The following is a 19,545-nucleotide window of genomic DNA, read 5'->3' as shown; positions in this document are numbered from 1 at the left end:
GTAAGAAATACTTGAGTCTTTTTTATCGTGCGTTTGATTATTTGATTCACCAGATGGCGCAGATTAATGAAGTATGCGGTGGGCCAGTTCCAAATATGTCGGATAAGATGCGCGAAATTCTGAAGTACCCGCTGAAACAATAGCTAGTAATAACATTAGAAAAACCCCGTATAACATTATTCACTTTAGGGTTAAAACGGAAAAAACACTAGAGGGAGTTGTACTTGTGAGGCTTAATCCAGCATTTGTCAACTTTAACAACCTGATGATAACGTATCCCCCTCCGTATTTAGACCAAATAAATGCCTACCGTACCAAACCGCGACACTGCAAACACAAAGTCCCGTGTACGTTCACGTACACTAATTCTGGTGTGATATCCACTAATGCAGGGCTGCATGATGTTGGCGGTAATCATGAAGAACTGGCTCGAACACATAAATTTATACGTAGAACCGTATTTTTTTAAAGAAAATACTCGTAATGAAAATCAATACAAGAAATAAAAATTTATGGTCACAAGATTGGAAGGAAGAATAAGTAATAAAAGAAACTTTTAGATAATTCATACGAATTTTAATAACTAGTTCCATAATTAATGAAAGAATTATTTTCCAATCAACATTATTTATAAAAAGTAAAGGAAAAGTATGTTTATCAGAGAATCAACAATCTTGTTACAAAAGTGAAATAGATTTGCACCTCGTTTAAACAGTAATATTTTGTTATTTCTTTAAGTTCTATAATGAAATGCAATATTTGAAGTTCAAACTTAATTTCAATCTTCATTGATATTTGTGCTATAATTTGAAGCATTTTCAGTTAAAGTTTGTACAGAAATATATTAAACAGTGTTGTAGATCCACATACTAAATATAAGTTTAACAATTCATTTATTATGAGGTATTGCAGATTGTAGCGAGGTAAAGCCTCCAATACTAAGTTATTGAAAAGTAACAAAGTTATTCGACATACATGACACTCAAAGAGCGTTATACTTCTTCTGGCAGTGTCCGTACATTTTTTTTATCATTTTGGTTAAACTTGTACGCTAAATATCTTGCACCATTTAACATTTCCACCCAACATTTTTATCATGAAATCTATTCACATTTTTAAACACTTTATCAGTACACCAGTATGTACCATGTATAAGAAAAATTACATTTATTTCTTCGTTGTGTTTAAGAAAATCAAATTACAACATTGTCAATATTTGCCACAACGAAGCTACCATAATACGAGGTTCGACATAAAAAGAAGGAGACTGTTCTTAGAACTTCTTTTACTTACAAATTTCATCCAATTATTACTTATGATCACCTTCAAAATACTCCCCTTCTGATTTAATACACTGATCCATATGTTGTCTTTGTTATTACTTCTTCTACTGACAAAAAATGGGTTTTCTGAGCACATACTCGATTTTAGGAAAGAGAAAGAAATCGCAAGGAGTTAAATCTGACGAATAGGAAAGGTATACAAGCACAACTGTTTTTCTTAGCTAAAAACAATTCCTTGTTCCGTTCGTTTTGTTTTTAGGACAGGATTTTTTTTACACGATTTTCGCGAAAACTTTTTATATTTAGTTCTTTTGTTAAAATGCGTCGTACACATTCTATCCAAATTAACCTTGTCAGCCACTACTCGAACACTTAATCTTTGGTCTTTTCTAATCACATCATACACTTTTTGAATGTTGGTGTCTATACTACTATGCGCAGACACCCTAGGCGTTCATATTTTTCACGCATCCTCTACTGCTTGAAAACCGTTAATATCATTCAAAGACACGCGCATAGTCAATAGCTAAATGATTTCCTTCGCAGATTTCTTTAGCTTCACAAGAAATTTGACATTAATTCGTTGTTCACTTTTACAATCCATTATTTTCCAAATCAACACTAGAAATGCGACTACATTTAATCACGCATAGACGTCAACTGAATGGGATTACCACATTAAACCTTATTACAATGTTGCAAGTTAGAATAGATTTAGAAGCTACGTATTTGTAATTCACTTTCCGTAGTTTGTTTTTGAGTTATAGGGTCAGTCTTGTTTTTTTTACGTCAGACCTCGTATATACTATTCTCTTTTTTTTATGATCCTATATGAACACGCACTTTTTTCCTTATGCTAATTAATTGATTAGACAACTGACGCGTTATACACGCCACATGTAATTAGATGCCTGATTCGGGTGTATACTCTAATATTGTATCAAAAGACAAAGTAGCTGTCACTTATAACTCTAGTCGAAATTAGTTATTTTGTTCATGTTTGTGTGATTATAATAGTCTTAATCAACTGAAAGAAAATAAAGGTCCTCGTGCAATCATCATGTATCGTCTGTTATACGATAAAAGAGATTCCAAGGACCGATCGGTCAGGAAACGCAAACTTCTGATAGTTTTCAAGATGAATTGTACCTCTAACACGATATGTATGTACTAAAAATTACTTTGCTCTTCAATTTGATGAATCAGTAAAGAGACAAGGTTGTACAAGAGTACTGGACTAGAAATGATTTCAAATTTTCATTAAAGTAAATAAGTAATGCAACAGCGCTGCTGCTTGTTATATTCCCTGCCTCAAAATTACATATAGTAATTGAAAATAGTGCTTATATCTTTTACAAAAATAGAGATGGACTTTTTCTAAACTACCAGACTGCATAATCATCTAAAACTCAATCATTCATGTATAAAACATTAAAAAAAAAATTAAATTTCAATACAATTACAAAAAATCATTTTTTCTTTTACTATAATCTGAATTTGTGAAATTCATTTTATGTCCATCTCTGTGCAATAATAATGTTGTTTTAAAAAATAATTAAAATAGCATAATTTAAGTACTTTATTCCGTGCATACTAATTTATGACAACTTGAAGGTAGACTGATATTAATTTTTCAATTAAGCAAACGTTGATACATTAATAGCATAGTCTAATTATATACAATTTCTTATCAGCATCAGTAGACTATTAAGTATGCATGGAAAAAGAATATGTTGGCATTAAAATACAATAAAAATAATAAATAAACAAATATTTTAATGTTTAATTACTAATGTAAGCTATACTTACAAATAATCCCGTTAATACTTAGATTTATTATTTGGTATATAATTGGAATGAAACGACATTATCTGTATGTCAAAATCGGGCAGTCTGGTTGTATGATGCAAAATGTCAAAAATTGACAACTAAAGAGAAATTATCTTCTTGGCAGCACAATGTACAAGGCAACGATCATTTTATACAGGATTCTTAACTGTTTAGATATAACATTGTCCCGTAACCTTGATTATAACATAGAGCCTTTTCATTAAATGTGGAGTAGAACTTTACTTGCACTTGTATCAAGTAACTGATTAATAACTTAATTTCAAACTTACATTTTGTTTTATGCACAGAGAAGAAGAAACAGACATAAAAGATGATAAAACAGAGACATTGTGGTCACTGTGCACTACTTTTAACATTAAAGTGATTTTATATATGTAATTTTAAACACATTCAATTTAGGCAAATTCATTTAGAAATAACATAAATATTTCATTGATAAAACAATAAAATATTGTTTCCGTTTTTTTGTTCATTTTTAACTATAAACAGTGAAAGAAAGTTCAATATGATATTATGAAACTATTGTTCCAGGGGAAACTTCTGTATTATATAACTGTTCCCAAAAGTCATTCACTGCAATGAGTCCAATATTTTCTAAGACATCTTTATGCATTTTCAAATTCAATCAGGCAAAGCTGTAAGGATCAATAGTTTTGCTAGAACAAGGTTGAACGTCATCAGGTGGTGGATGCCATTGTCCAGACCACATGGCAGTGCGATCCATAGCTATTTCTGCTGCTTTTTCCATACTGTTGCTGGATGTACATTCCATTTCCCAGTGGAAACCATTTTGAGTCACTTGCATTGAACTAGATTCATCTATGCCACAATAGTCCTGTGCGTTATTGTTCACTGGCATTTGTAAAGTTTTATTTCTAACTTGCATAGAACCACTGCTTCTGTGCTCAGCACCAGGCCAAGGTCGGGATTGATCTATCGACTGCAGAGGTAATTTTCGCGGTACCCGTCTAGGTTTTTTCTCTTCTGTAATATGACCACTATCGGTTTTGGTACTTATTAAATTTCCGTCACCTGTTGAACTACTATCACCGTCTCTTCTTCGTCTTCTTCTTTTCCTTTCAATATCAATATCATCTCTCTGAATATTTTCATTTTCTTGGGAAGGTAAGAAATGTTCCCGCGCAGAAGCCCAATGATCTTTTCTGTTAGCACCGTGCTTATATTTGGCATGATTATCGTGATGACCGTTATTTGTGTTTGTATCACTGTCTGCATTTTGTTTCTTCGACTGTTGATTTTTCACAACCCATGAAGCAGGCCTTTTAGGACTGCGCTCTTTGAGAGTAACCTGGAAGAATAACATTACATTTGTTGATAAGAATTTAAATCTATTTACAAGCTGATACAAAAAATAAAATTACTTACTCCAGAAGAGGAAGAATTGTCAACAGGCTTATAAAGTTGAGTTGGCGTATGATTACGACTATCTGGACTTCTACAATTTGATCCACTGCGACTATGTATCCATGAAAGTAAGAATGCTAAAAGAGCACATGATAGTCCAAGTGCTGCCGCGGCAGACAACTGAGAACGAGTGCGTTTTGGCACCCAGCCGCCACTGTGATATTCCCATATAGCACATGCTAATAATGCACTACTCAAGGCATAAGATAAGCCTATACCAGTGAATACCCAAGCATTCTATAAAAGGTGGATTTTATCAGATATATCAGTGTGAAAATATTAAATTACTAGTAAATATATATGTACATTAAAAAGTTTACAGTTTGAATCATAATATTAACATCAATTGAGAATAAAATATTAGTACATTGTTGATTACTTACCAATTTAGCCCAATTGAAAGGAAAAACATAGATAACATGCGAAATATCAAGGAAGAGGAGCAATGCAGTGACCAAAAAACAGAAAACTGCTACAAAGATCATGAAACGCAGCCGCCCGACTAAAGGCAACATAAATAAGCTGACCTTGGCAGTGCCGGAGCTGCATAATGTTGCCAAACACGCTGCAGACGATATCTATGCAAACAATTTAACTTAACTTGTTGTTCTAGAATTTGATAAATAGGAAATACTGAAATCTGTATAACTTACAAGTAGTAAAAGTCTAACAACACCAATAGCTGTTTTAAGGTGCCCCTGTATGTCACAATATAGAACCAAATGACTTGCTCTTGGCCAGGCCAAAGCATTAGAGGAAGAGCCATGGTGGTCACCATAGCCATAATGACCATGATAATTAGCATGTGAGTCCCATGAATGGACTGTTGAATGGACCCCTGGTGAATCCAGCTCCAAAGGTTGGGAGCCAATTTGCTCCCCTGTTCTGCTGCCTGCTATTAATATAATATTAAGCAATGTATGCATTCATATATTTCATTCTTTTTTAATACTTCATGATTTTCAAAAACAAATAACATTTCTTATTAATCTATATTACAAGGAATTTGCACTATACAAATTACTGCCATACCAATGTCAAAGTCCTGAATGTCCTCAGGTCTAGAATATGCAGAGGCTGGTAATTCCAGGTCACGAATCTCTTCTAAGAGAAGTACTTCTATCTCGTCGGCTGCATATAAGTCCGAAACCGAGTGAAGATGATGCCGAGTCTCGCTCATTACTTAGGCACACTCGATTGTTTACTCCTTCCTGCCTGCCGACGATCTTTCCTAACTGATCTGTTATTAACCACCATTCGTTATTCATTGAACCTAGTAACTGCTTCATTTGTTTGCCAGCCATTGTCTACACATACTGTGTGCCATCTCTTTTCTGCAGGCAATAGCATCCCTCCGCCTTCAGGCCACACCTATAGGATAATTCATGTTGCACAACATTGAGCTACCAAGAATTAATATTAAACACTCATTATCTGATGATCCAATAAACATATAAGGATAAGGACTGAATTTTGAAATAAAAGAAATAAACATAATTGTAAACAAAATAAAGGGACACAGTACTTATTCTAATATAATACTACTATTACATTAATACATAAAAATATAAAAAATATACTCTACTAACTACAACTATGTATTTAAATAATAACTTATATGATAACAATACAATATACATTCCTAAACATTGAGGTCTGTTTCATAACAGGTTGGAACCTCCTATTCTTTTATTATTGACATACACTATATTGAACATACTTAGAAATACTTAATATTATTTACACTATTACCTTAAAACATATGCACATAAATGCAAAATAAAATTAGCGTATCATCGTTCTACAAATCATAAATATTGTATAAATTATGCTGTAACTACTAGCGTAATTTATTATTTTTCGATGTAAGAGTAGTACAGCATAAACGCGGTAGAAATAAGACAAAATTTTGCTGTGTATTTTTCGTTCTATTTGATATATCCAATGCTAAACGTTTAAAACACTCGTAAAAATAAACATAACTGTACTCCATGGTTAGTTATGTTTTTATAAGAAAGTGTTCGTTAATTCCAAATCCACATGTGGTTGCATGTGGTATCTCTCAGAATGTATTAAGTACAGTGACCATCACGATTGCAAATTCCATGAAAAAACTATCAACACATACCTCAAATTTGTTTTTGTTGAACCGACACGTAGATCACATTTTTCCAAAATTTTTCATAATAAATTTGGTGACTGTCTAAAGAATAGCCGCCATTGCCTTTTTGCTGTTTTTGCTCATAATCTATGCTCGTCACGGCGACCTAGAAACGGCAGATGGAACAACTTAACTCTTTTTAATATTTGCTAACTAATAAAAAATAAGACAAATTCGTAAATTATTTATGTATGATAAAGGAACATTGCTTGTAGTATAGCTATTTAATCAAGTTATACCAATAAGAATTATATGAATTATAACTATACATCCTAAGATTTAATTTACCTTATACATTTTTAGAAAACATAAGAATAGATCAATTATTTTTCTAAAACGGTAACTAACTGTTATAAATTTAAAAACAATTTTGATTTTATCTGAATCTATCATGTAATTGATCTAAGATACTTGTTTCAATTTTTTTGAAATATATTTATAGCTTTCAGTTCAGTATAATAATTAATATCTTTTAAAGGATATAATTAATTTTTAATAATTTAAACTATCATTCATAAAATTTACAGTTGCATTTTTCAAATAAATCTATTTTTAAACTTTACAAACTCACTATCAACATAATTAATTATTTTTCATTAGAACTTAATTTTTTTTGCACTCATCAATACTATTTCGTAAAATATCGACAAATTATTATTTCAAAGAATTATATACTTTTCTTTCTAATAATCATCTCACATTTATAGCATTGTTGATGCGCCTTGTTGTTGCTTTTTCTATAAAGTCGTATTCATTAAAATATCACCTTAAAAACTTCTTAGGAGGACAATTAACAATAGTATATAAACTGTACATGTACAAGCTCGATCTGTCAAGTTGACAGAAGAAGAATGTGTCAGTCTTTTTGTCAGTATTAAAGTATAGAAACCTATTTTTATTCATTTAGAAGTATTAATCATGTGCGTTAAAAATGTATGATATTTATATGTGATTTATTATTTTAAATCATACTTTGAAATCGTTTGTGTCTTTTAGTTGTAAGCATTAACCATATTTACATGTTAAATCAACGTCCTCCAACATGAATACATAGTAAGTGTTTTTATGATTTTTATAAAACTATGATTATTTAAACAGTTTTATATTTAGTAAAATACAATATATATCATTTGCGTAATATAGAATCGCGTATCGCTCGTAATAGATAAGATACCCACCCACGCACGCATTTAAAGTAGCAATGTGTTAATCATCATGTTTTGATTTTAACGTTTCTTGCAAATATTATATTTACCTATTGTAATTTTTAGTAACAGAAATGGACCAGGTATATCAGGAAACACTTTTGATCGTTGGGTACAAAGGACCAATATGCATGATGAATCTACTATTACAAAAGTGCAACATCATTTTTGGGTTACAAAACAAGCTTTATCACGGAAATTAGGAAAAAAAGAAGATGAATGTATAGTAGCATCTGATGCAGAATTAGATGCTAAGTTAGAACTATTTCGTAGTATTCAAGAATCTTGTTCTTATTTGCAAAGAATTATTGACAAATATCAAGAAAGGTTGTGCAGTAAGTTTAAATTATAAAACATAGTACAATAGGGTTTAATGCAAAAAAAAATTTAAAGATAATAAAAATAACTATTAGTGCAAAATGTTACACAGATCTTGCACAAGAAGAAAATGCAATGGGACGGTTCCTTAAAGATGCTGGTAAGCAAGATAAAACTAGAGCTGGCAAGATGATGATAGCAGTTGGAAAATCATTGTCATATTCTGGTCAACAAAGACTTGCATTAAGAGCTCCACTGGGTCGATTGTATCAAGAAGTAGAAACATTTAGACAGAGAGCTATTGAAGATACATTACAAAAGGTTCAAGCAATGGAAAAAGCTCGTACAGAATACAGAGCAGCTCTGTCATGGATGAAAAATATATCTCAGGAGCTAGATCCTGACACATCAAAACAGTTGGAAAGATTTCGTAAAGTTCAAACATGTGTTAGACAGTATGTACTGGTTCTTATACATTAATATTTAAATGGTGTATGTATTTAAACCTTCCTAAACTTATAATTTTTCTATTAATATAGAGGTAAAATAGCCTTTGATAACTTGGCTTTAGATTGTCTTCAAAAAGTAGATCTACTGGCAGCAGCAAGATGTAACATGTTTAGTCATGCTTTAGTTTTATATCAAAGTACACTTTTAAATTTTTCCGAAAAATCTGCACAAGCATATTCCACAATAGCAAGCAGTTTTAAAGGCTATCAACGATACGATTTCATGGTGGTAAGAGAACTCGCTGAACCTTCCACTAAATTAGCTCAAGAAACTGGAGGTGATGAAGATCTTGATGAAAAAGACAAGTGAGTTACGAATATTAGTTAAAAAGTGTGAATGACAGATATTTAGTGTGCTAATAACATATTTTCTATTACAGATTATCAATTTTTGATATGGACTATCATGATAATGTTGAGGAAGCTGAAGAAGTTAAACCAACCACACTGAATACAGATGAAAACAATAAACAAGATGAAAAATTGTTAGATATTGAATATGAAACAAAAGACATATTAGGGTTGGAAGGATTGGATATAAATTCTAGCTCTTCAAGAAACGAAATCACACAATCCACTTCTAGCACAGAGCATAAAGAAAATCTTGATCAACTTTTTGAAAATTTAGTTTTAGATAATAATATCCCTCACAATGATGGAATGGATGAATTGGACTTTGATAAAAAGTTTGATGAACAAACTTTGTCAATGGACATATTTAATAAATCTGACACAAATTTTAATTTGGCAGATTTTTCTTCTTTAGAAGAACAAAATTCAGGAGAGCAATCTCTACAATCCCTTACATCTGAAAATATGGTTCTTTTAAATGATATTCTTGGTGATAAACCAAGTACTGGTAACGAATGGGAAATAATATCGAACGACACATTTTTACCACCAAGTATTTTGAAACAAAGTTTAGGTGATGCAGCACTTGGCATTGGACAAAAGAGTGTACCTACTACTAACATGGGTGACAAAGTAAGTCAAGGTTAACAATATTTATTAATTATTAATTGTTTCCTAATTAGAAGCATTTAAAAAAATAGTATTTTATAAAAAGTTAATTATGTTAATGTTACCTATATTAAAAATTACTTCAGCACCATTAATACTAATCAATCTTTATTACATTTTTGATCCAGAAAAAGAATAAGACTGGCAAACAAAAGGGTAATTCCTGGTTGGATTTATTTGCTGAACTGGATCCTTTGGCTAACAATCCAATGGAAAACCTTTCCAGTGACAGTAATGCATCCGTTTAATTTTAAAGTGCTTAAAAATGTATTATCATGACACATGATTAGTTGCAATTTATGGCAACAGTCAGAAGAGATATTTTTATTTTTTTCAAATAAGATAACGTTATGAGCATAATCTATTTCTTACATTCGCACTGATATTTCGTATTTATCATTTCAATTTTGACATTCCAGTTTTGTTAGATCTACTAGCAAGATAGTAGGAATCAAAAATATTAAAATTTGGTAAATATCTTTTCCAGCTTCATACCAAAGATATAATTGATGATAGTTTGTAAGAGTGCTAGTCATGTACTTCTTTCAAGTACACTAAAAACCATTCTTTTCGTGATAATAAATAATCAACTTTCCTACTCGCATTTATAACAAAATATGTTCAAAGTATATTTAATGTTAAAGTATATCATACGAATACTTGTAATTTGTTGTCATTTTACAATTTGAAACCTTTAAATCAATTTCTTTAACATTATCATTGTATCAAACAATTCATGTTTTAAAAAATGTATAATACAATTATTATATCGTTTTTTAATATACTGAAATATTGCATACTGCTTTCTTTTTTAAATAAAATAAATACAACATAAACAGATTACATCGTCAGGGATATTGTTTTTGTATCTTTTCTATATAAATATAAAATGCTTATGCATTAACAAAGTACAGAATCACAGTGTTAACACCAAAATATAATTATATTTCACGTATAAAAGAACTCTAAATCAAAACCTAACTTTCATCGGTAACACGTTCGAAATTTAGGCATCATAGAATTGTGCTATGGCAGTTCTGACCCTGGAACAAGACAAATGTATATTAAAAATTGGAAATATTCCTAAGAAAATATTTTTATATTGATTGTACTGCAATCTAAAATATTACTGAATTATAGTTTACAATATAATGTTTAAGAATAATTTTCCGACACTTTTAGGCACGAGTAAAATTTAAGTTAACAAACTATTTGTCATACTTATCAAATAATTGAAGATCCTTGCTATGACGTAATTCTTGTAAAATACGATAAAAACCCAATTCTTTTAAACGTGTTTGCCGCTGCGCAGCACCAGGTTCTTCCCTCCAGACTAGGTTGCACACACAAAAAACTGCTGCAACTTGCAGCTTTACATTGTGATGCATCTAAATCGATATCATAGATATTATAGATTTTTGCTTTTTGATTTTTACTTCGATAAAATGTTATTGAAGTGTAATAAGTATATTATATAAAAATCATGAGGTGTGAAGGTGTGTTGTATTATTCTAATAAATAAAAACATCAAAAATAAAATTGAAAGTAAAAAAGAGAATATATTTTTTACGAACCATATAAGACATAAGTTTTTTAAGCACATCTTCATTAGCCATAATATTATCCTTTGCTCGATTACCGTCAGCTACATTTGCTAAAATACAGAGAGCTTGTTCCTTTACATCCGCTGGATGTCTTGGATCTTCTAAAACTAATATGACAGCTTGCATAACGTGAGCAGCGTGTTCTCCCATTATGCGATCTATGTGTGCCTTCGTAGAGAGCAAGTTTCGTAATAAACCTAATGTCTTCATTAAAACTGGTATATCTTGATCTGCCAGAAGACAAAAGATTTGATCGGTTCCCAAACATTGTAGAATCTGTAATTTTACTTGTTGTTCAGCTTGAAAAGCCACATTCATCAAAGCCCAGATTCCGTTTAACCGCAATGCCGGTGTAGACCGTTTTGTAAGTGAGCATAGTAACTCTATTCCTCCGGATTCAAGAATTGGTTCTTTGCTTGGACTAAATTCCAATAATAAGTTACATAAAGTACTCGAGGCAACAGTTAATAAATCAACTTCGCTTTCGCCTCTACCTACATAGTACAATCACATTAATAATTAATGAAAGTGAACACTATTAACAACATAGTGTAATTGTTAATCAGTAAAATAATTTTATTTTTTTTTTTCGTTCTAAATTTATATATCTCACGTTATAAAAAATGTACAAATAAATAGAAAAATCTTTTAAAGTCACGATTGTGTTAAAATTACATTTTTTTTTAAATAAAAAGGGAATATACATTTCTTATTTCATCAACGATAAATATACTATTCTATTTTACCCTCTAATCCTTTGTCTGCTCCATGTAATAACTGCATAAGTGGTCTCCAAACAGCATGATCTTGAAAAGTTGTTCGGAGTTGTTGAACGCTTCTAGAAAGTGAATGTAGACATCTAACTGCAGCTAAACGTACATGAGAACCTCCAGGGTCTTGAAGACCTGCCACCACCTGTTCCATAAGACTTTCTGTCTCAATAATACGTTTTCTAATATCTTCATCGTTAGCACCGAGAGATGCAAATGCCCTGAATGCTGCTTGTCGCATATCTTGTGCCAATGTTGCATCTTGTATCTGAGGATGTTAACAGTAATAGACATACGAAATTGATACACTTATAGGTATAATACACTTACTTGTGGGTGAGGTCGTAATAATTCTGCAAGTGTAGGAATTAAATGATTACTAATGGAAGCTAAACGCTGTAATTCAGTGTTAACTTCAGTAAGAAAAGCCAAAGTTTCTGCTGCAATTACTCTTTCACGAGGTGGATAATCACTGTGACAGAGCCGCACCAAACAAGGTAATGCACGGTATATAACTCTTGGATCTTTATATGATAAAATTCCAACTCTGTGCATGTATGTAATACATCTTGCAGCTTCAAGTTGAATTGAGGAGCTTTTCTCGCGACCCATTAATGGTCCTAATGCTATAGGTACAAATTTACCCTCTGGGGTATTAGTGGTAGTCACTGACATAACCTTAGCACATGCCCTTTGATTTTTGTAACACATATTTGCCAAACAAGCTAAAGCTGACAACAGTACATCATATAATGGAGAATCTATTTGTGTTACTAATATTTCAACTGCACCTCCTTTGCACAAGGCATTCTGCTCCTCTACTGTCTAATAGAAATTAGAATAATATAGAATAATATAGTTAACTGAAGTTGATTTTACCATTTCTCTTACCTTACATGTTGTTGTTAAAATTGTTGCTACACAAATTTGACAAGTGACAGATTGACTTGCTAATGACACCAATCTTGGCACTAATGCAGGATCTTGGTATATTGAATGAACTGGTGCTGCTGGATGTTGAAATACTGTTCTCAAACAACGTAAGCATGCTTCATTTAATAAGTCTGTTACTTTTGGTTTTCCTTCTAATGGTATTTCTGAAACTGGTGTTGACAACAAAACCTGAAAAAGCAATGGCACTACACCAAGATCTATAAGTGCCAACACATGTTGATCTGTTCCCTTGGCTAAAGAACCCAAAGTCACTGCAGCCTCAAGTCTTATATTATCTCCAATTCTGTTTGATGAATCCCCAAGAAGTTGTAATAAACGTGGTACTACACCTTGAGCTATTACAGATCCTTTTTGTCTATTACTACCAATGACAGAATTTTTTAGACATCTAAGAATAATAAAAAAGAATGAATTAGAGTTGACATATATGTTTCAACAAAGCAGAAGTTAATAAAATAATAGAGAAAAATAGCAAAAATTGAGATGATCTCAGTAATATTACCTTGTTAATGTTTTTTTTACACCGTATGTTACAGTAACTTTAATAAATAATAACCTTTAGTAAACAAGTTTAGAGGTTAAGTACAATTTGTACTCACATAATAGCTTCTAAGCATTTTTGTGGATCCAACGAGTATAGTTCATCGATGTAACTTCTTGAACTCTCAACATCCTATGATACAAACGGACAGTCATTTAGTCTTCAAAATGTTACATTAAAAGTAGGAAAATGAAATTTTCAAAAGCAGAAGAAAACCGGTAAATCGTTTTGCCTTTCCAATATTGTTCACTCACCATGAATGGTTGCATCACCGAGACCATACTTATTTTCTCTCGGTTTTACATAAAGATACTGCAGTGTTTATACAAAATAATTCTGCAGCAAATAATAAACTACCATGAGGAATCGTTAGTTCAACGATTAACTTTGTTTGTTATGCGAATGCTCACTGTTCTATTTGATAAAATTTGTGTTCTGAAAAAATTTTCACTAAAGTAGTGTTGCCACTACCATATAATTATTGTACTACAATATTTTACAAGATTTAATTTTACAAATTCCTTCATGTGAATACAAATTATAAAATATTGCAGCTTGCTTAACTATTTTGTTATAACGAATTAAGTTATTTATGTAACCATTAAATATCTACACATATATACATTCAAACGATTATGGTTATTTATAAAATAAATTATTAATGGAATTAAAGGAAGTTACTTTAATTTAGCATATGTTTATTCTCAAAATTCAAATTACTATTTGGAAATATGGAAGTTTTCTTAGCTATATATAACGTAGTAACGTTTGTATAATTGGTAACCTTGAAGTACATAAGCAGATTGCGCGCATTTATTAAGAAAAGATGTTTGGATAATGTTGAACTCTATAACTGTTTAAAACTATTTGTGCTGATTACAAACTTGGTTAAATATGATTATGGAATCTCTGGGATTTTCTTATTTTTTAAATATAAATCTTATATTATATTAATTGTGTGTAACATTATGTTTTCCAAAATATTTTTCAAATGTTAAGTACTTAAAATGATTTTAGGTCACATATAAATGGTTAAGTAAAGAGTTAGAAGTCCATGTTAATATTGCAAAACAAATTTTATGGGAATTCTGGCAAAGATATAAAGAACAGAAAAATTTTGATTGTACGTTTTTATTAATGGGTATTTTACATGATGATGGTATGCGTATTGAAGTTGTAAAAGAGAAAGATTTATTGACTGCAAAAAAAAAATATAATAAAGTTGTATGTGAGCATATTTATAGTCTTCAAAAAGTACTTCCTGAAATACATTTACTTGGAAATACTGAGAATGGAGATATTAAATATAGTGCAATTAAATGCCTTGAGAACAATGAGCGTAGTGATGCAGAAATGCACTCATTACGTTGGGGTGTTATATCAAGAGAAATTCAGTCCGTGCCTCAAGAAAGAACAACATCAATATTTGAATCAATCAAAGAAAAGCAAGATGTGGGTCCAGATAAAAAACAAATTGATAAAAAGAAAAATTCTGAAAACAAAGGCTTTAATAATTTATTTGGAAAGATTATTAATAAACAAAAAAGTCCATCAGCAAAATATATGGAAGTAGAGTTTTCTAATTCTACAAAACAAATATCTAAAGATGTTGCATCTGAGTCTTTGAAAAAAGATATACGAAAGGGTGGACTTGATAGCTTTCTTCAACAAAACAAGAATCAAGGATTAGGTACAGATTGTCTGGAAAAGAATAAAAATACAAATTCTATAGAAAAAGAAAGTACAGAGAAGAAAATTATTTCAGAAAATAATAAGAAACTAACAAAGAACATTTGTGGAAAGAAACGTAAACGTAGTAAAGACACTAATAATACAACAAAAAGAAGGAAACGCATTATAGTTCAGAGTGAATCCAGTGATACAGAAACATCTGATGATGAAGGAGAAAAAGAACAATTACCACCCTCACCTGAAAATGTTTCTCCTGTAAAAGTACATTCTGTTTCTCCACCACAAGTTAAAATTGAAAATGGAAAGCGTAAGGTTTTAAAGAGAGTAGATAAAACATTTGAAGAAGATGGTTTTCTTGTGACAAAAAAAGTACATGTTTATGAAAGTTGTTCTGAAGATGAACCAGAAATTATAGAACCAAAGAAGCCTGTGGCACAGGAATTACACCCAGAAGCAAAAGCAAAGAAAAATACTAAACAAACAACTTTAATGACCTTTTTTAAAAAATCATAGCACCTCTATATCACATTCTATAATTTAAAGTGAAGTGAATGCTTATTTTACTGAAATATATCATTTAAAGTAACATTATAACATATAAAATATGAATAAAATTATGTGTTACAAATAAATAATACAAAATTTATTAATTGCAATTATAATATTTAATATTATCTTGAAATTATCTAACATATGTTCAAGTATAGATGAAATGAATTCTCATTCACCTGTTAAACATAGTTATCAGATATGTTATCACAAATGAAGCTAAGTACAGACTACACCCTAAGTATGAGTAATAGTAATCTTGTAGTGACTGTTGAAGTATAAAGAGTCTTTACCACAGATAACCATATAACTAATATAATGATTTATTATTTGTGTTTAAGTGTTTTTTTATGCATGATACAAAGTGCTATGTGTGGAATATGTTCAACATGCTCATGCTCAGGTTTAAGTAAGTAAAATTGTTTTATTTTAACACAATAAAACTTGAAAAAATGGCTTACAATTATTTATTAATTAAATATAGATCAATTATTAGATAATTATGGTAATAATAATATTAATAAAATGTATTTGATATATTGCAGTAAGTAAAGAGCTGGTAATCAAACTTATTTTATCAAACAACAATATAATTAATTTACCTAAAAATTTATTAAACAAATTAAAGCCTTTAAAAAATTTAGATTTATCTGAAAATGTTATGGGAACAATATATACAACAATATTTATAGACTTAAATAATCTTGAAGATTTAAATCTTTCTAAGAATGTATTAAGAACTTTTGATGACTCATTATTAGAAGTACTTCCTACATTGTTGACATTAAATCTCAGTTATAATCATATTGATTCAGTAGAGCATAGAATGAATAAAACTACAACACAAATTAGTACCCTTGATCTTTCACATAATAATATATCTAATTTACCCAAAGGGTTCTCTGAATCATTATCAAAGTTACAATATTTGGATTTGTCATTTAATAAAATTCTATCTTTGGAAAACTGCAATTTAACATATCTAAGTTCTTTGAAAGAAATTTATATAAATAACAATTTCCTTACTACATTAAATATACAAATGTTATCAAAATCTTTAAGTGAATTATACTTTGGATATAATCAAATAACAGAAATACCATATGATTTGTCTCATATTAAAGTATTAAATATTGAGTACAATAAAATTTCTGAAATACACGAAAATTTAACGACAAATAATCTGCAACGTTTGAACGTTAGTGGAAATATGTTATCAACTTTTCCAAGTATTTTGTTTGAAAATTTGGAAATTTTAGACATATCTGACAATAACTTTACTCATATTCCTAAAGCAATATGTATAAAAAATTTCCCGTTATTAATTCAACTTAATGTCAGCAAAAATCCTATTCAAAACTTGACACTTTATTCTGACTTACAATTAAAATCGTTTGTTGCAAATAACATGAGTATGTTGCAAACTGTTGACAAAGATACCCTGACAAATTTAAGAGCTCCAACAAAAGATTGTATTAATCTTACTATATCCAATAACAATATGTTATCTTTCATTCATGAAGATGCTTTGGAACACATGAATCTCTGTTCAGTAAGTTCTTCTGTTTTACTTTACACTTTACAATATTACTTAACAATAGATAAATAATTTTTTTGTATTATTAGTTAGACTTGAGCAATAATCGACTTCCCTATGTGGCACAACATTTAATTGCACACAATGATATTTCTACAACATTTAATATCAATCTGCAAGGAAATCCATTTAAATGTAATTGTTCATTGCAATGGATGCTAAGTGATTTAATGCCAAAACTCTATTCTTTACAACCGAATCTTTTAAATAATTTGAGGTAAATATCTCAACAAGTTATTATTAAACCTTAATTTATTATTCTGAAACAAAATACAATTAAAATATTCTAATTATTTCAATATACTTCAATGTCTTCTGAAAGGTGTGCTTGGCCTCCACAAATCTCAAACATGAGAATGGTACACTGGTATGGATGGGAGGATCAAATTTTCTGCATTAATGCTTCAAATTTTAATGAAAATCTTACAATGAACGTCGCTGGTATATTAAATAACAAAGTGGTAACATTTGATTCTAGTCCTGGATTACTAATTGCTGTAGGAGTAGCTATGACTGCATTAGTAATTTTAGTAATTATAGGCATTATTTGGACACAAAGAATATCGATGAGAAAAAGGAGGATCAATAGAAATTTTATGTAATAATAACAAATTACATTTATTGCCTTTCGAAAAGCTTAAAATGAAATTATGAATTTCTATAAGTGTGTTCTTTGAACTGATTTATTCTTTAAGTATTACTATTCATTCAAGCACCTAACATTCCATAAGACTGAAAAGATTCTTACAAGTGCATGATTAAAATTTCATAATGGCATAAAAGAGCAAACAATGTCAGATTCGTCACTAAAAAAAAAATGTTTTATCTTTTTAAGTATCCTATAATTTGCCTATTATATGCTTGATTTTACTTTTAAGTTTCAATGTTATCGGAAAGAAAACCGAAAATAAATAAAATGTTATTTTTAACACACAGTACACATACATACATAGCAATATATTTATCAAAAAATCGAAATAAATATAAATATTCCTAAATTCACACATATAAATACATTATCCTCCATATAATTATGTATAATATATTTTTAAAAAAAAAAACAGCCCATTTTCGATGGAAATAGTTAACTAAGACTATTCAAACGGTCGTTTAATATTGCATCTATGTCGGCAAATTATTTTAAATATTGGAAGGATTTCTGATTTTATTTGATTATTCGCAATTGTTTTAATCGGGACAGATATTTTACTAAATTTGAATTATAATAATTCGATGATTTCAAACACTGCATCCTTTGCAATATTGATATCTTAATGTATGTTCTGATAAAATATTTCAGTAGAAGATTGATCCCACATATGAGCTAAATTATGTTTGTAATTAAATCGATCATCGCAATAAAAATTGATAACATATTTAATTATACTAAACTACGTTTTTTTATTAGCTGAAACGTACTGACCTTGTATTGAACAATTTTCAAAATATAGTTATCACTTTGGAGATAAAATGAATTTTGTAATTTTAATTATATGTCATCTATTTGCCAGTGACTAGACGTCACTTGCACTGGAGGATTTTCCCTCAGCTCGTTCAGGAAATTACATATATTTTTATAATACCCGGGTTGACACCACGTTTCATTATGAGTACCTTTAGAAATTGAAAGTATTCTTTTACATGAACTTTTGCAGTTTTTGTACAGTTCTTGCATCATATGCGGAGGCACTATTTTGTCCGCTAGACCAGAGATTAACAATGTAGGTACCGTTACGGATCGTATATTGAGAATGGACAGATACTGTAATGTAATGTGAATAGATTAAACTTTTATCATATGAAAATATTAAATTACAAAAGAATATTGTACCTTATTTTTAAATAGAAAAAGTGGTAGATATTGTAAAAATTTTAATCTAAAACATAATGCAGCCACATCAGGAATACTAGTAAACGTGTTTTCAAGAATAAGACACCAAATTCTTTGAGAGTTTTCTGGTTTTGTAGCTAAATTAATGGCTACAGCTCCACCTGTAAGGAACAACGTTTAAAAATGACGTGCATTCTTTACAAAAAATTATTAATTTTAATATATATATACTTAA

General features: G+C 30.1%; 5 protein-coding genes across 5 annotated transcripts in view; 2 read left to right on the top strand and 3 right to left on the bottom strand.

Annotated features, from left to right (window-relative positions):
• Positions 1-3,759: 3,759 nt before the first annotated feature.
• On the bottom strand, positions 3,760-6,722 carry LOC108574305. Its single transcript, XM_017936872.1, has 6 exons — positions 6,688-6,722; positions 5,592-5,930; positions 5,213-5,454; positions 4,943-5,137; positions 4,521-4,796; positions 3,760-4,443 (listed from the first exon to the last, which is right to left on the bottom strand). The coding sequence occupies exons 2-6, from the start codon at positions 5,737-5,739 to the stop codon at positions 3,760-3,762; spliced, it is 1,545 nt and encodes a 514-aa protein (XP_017792361.1). The 5' UTR covers positions 5,740-5,930; positions 6,688-6,722.
• A 915-nt stretch (positions 6,723-7,637) lies between these two features.
• LOC108574241 (DNA polymerase delta subunit 3) lies at positions 7,638-15,846 on the top strand. Its single transcript, XM_017936789.1, is given in 5 exon segments — positions 7,638-7,773; positions 7,992-8,260; positions 8,356-8,698; positions 8,783-9,062; positions 14,659-15,846. Coding segments are annotated over 5 exon segments (2,091 nt in total). The 5' UTR covers positions 7,638-7,762.
• Positions 10,667-13,934, bottom strand: LOC108574242 (armadillo repeat-containing protein 8-like). Its single transcript, XM_017936790.1, has 8 exons — positions 13,896-13,934; positions 13,700-13,773; positions 13,038-13,488; positions 12,477-12,971; positions 12,123-12,414; positions 11,347-11,870; positions 10,994-11,160; positions 10,667-10,815 (listed from the first exon to the last, which is right to left on the bottom strand). The coding sequence occupies exons 1-8, from the start codon at positions 13,920-13,922 to the stop codon at positions 10,779-10,781; spliced, it is 2,067 nt and encodes a 688-aa protein (XP_017792279.1). The 5' UTR covers positions 13,923-13,934; the 3' UTR covers positions 10,667-10,778.
• Positions 15,847-16,152: 306 nt separating the features above from the next.
• On the top strand, positions 16,153-18,081 carry LOC108574214 (toll-like receptor 7). Its single transcript, XM_017936749.1, has 4 exons — positions 16,153-16,291; positions 16,428-17,434; positions 17,509-17,696; positions 17,802-18,081. The coding sequence occupies exons 1-4, from the start codon at positions 16,201-16,203 to the stop codon at positions 18,079-18,081; spliced, it is 1,566 nt and encodes a 521-aa protein (XP_017792238.1). The 5' UTR covers positions 16,153-16,200.
• Positions 18,082-18,968: 887 nt separating this feature from the next.
• LOC108574313 (protein ABHD13) overlaps positions 18,969-19,545 on the bottom strand; it is a 1,410-nt gene continuing 833 nt past the window's right edge. The window contains exons 4-5 of the mRNA XM_017936880.1: positions 19,311-19,471; positions 18,969-19,241 (exon numbers count right to left, since the gene is read on the bottom strand). Of these exons, the coding sequence (XP_017792369.1) occupies positions 18,969-19,241; positions 19,311-19,471 (434 nt within the window). The remainder of the gene's footprint in view (positions 19,242-19,310; positions 19,472-19,545) is intronic.

The sequence above is a fragment of the Habropoda laboriosa genome, unplaced genomic scaffold (assembly GCF_001263275.1).
Source record: "Habropoda laboriosa isolate 0110345459 unplaced genomic scaffold, ASM126327v1 scaffold176, whole genome shotgun sequence".
In the NCBI taxonomy this organism is placed as follows: domain Eukaryota; kingdom Metazoa; phylum Arthropoda; class Insecta; order Hymenoptera; family Apidae; genus Habropoda; species Habropoda laboriosa.
The sequence above is the reverse complement of the archived record's forward strand: the minus strand, read 5'-3'. Positions and strand labels throughout refer to the sequence as shown.

Coding starts and splice junctions, on each gene's coding strand:
- LOC108574305 (XM_017936872.1), bottom strand. CDS start 5,739: ATGAGCGAGACTCGGCATCATCTTCACTCGGTTTCGGACTTATATGCA. Junction 5,455..5,591: donor CATTCAGGACTTTGACATTG/GTATGGCAGTAA, acceptor TTATATTAATAG/CAGGCAGCAGAACAGGGGAG. Junction 5,138..5,212: donor TTGTTAGACTTTTACTACTT/GTAAGTTATACA, acceptor TTGTTTGCATAG/ATATCGTCTGCAGCGTGTTT.
- LOC108574242 (XM_017936790.1), bottom strand. CDS start 13,922: ATGGTCTCGGTGATGCAACCATTCATG. Junction 12,415..12,476: donor TATTACGACCTCACCCACAA/GTAAGTGTATTA, acceptor TAACATCCTCAG/ATACAAGATGCAACATTGGC. Junction 11,871..12,122: donor AGCAGACAAAGGATTAGAGG/GTAAAATAGAAT, acceptor TGTACTATGTAG/GTAGAGGCGAAAGCGAAGTT.
- LOC108574214 (XM_017936749.1), top strand. CDS start 16,201: ATGATTTATTATTTGTGTTTAAGTGTTTTTTTATGCATGATACAAAGT. Junction 16,292..16,427: donor ATGCTCATGCTCAGGTTTAA/GTAAGTAAAATT, acceptor GATATATTGCAG/TAAGTAAAGAGCTGGTAATC. Junction 17,697..17,801: donor AATCTTTTAAATAATTTGAG/GTAAATATCTCA, acceptor GTCTTCTGAAAG/GTGTGCTTGGCCTCCACAAA.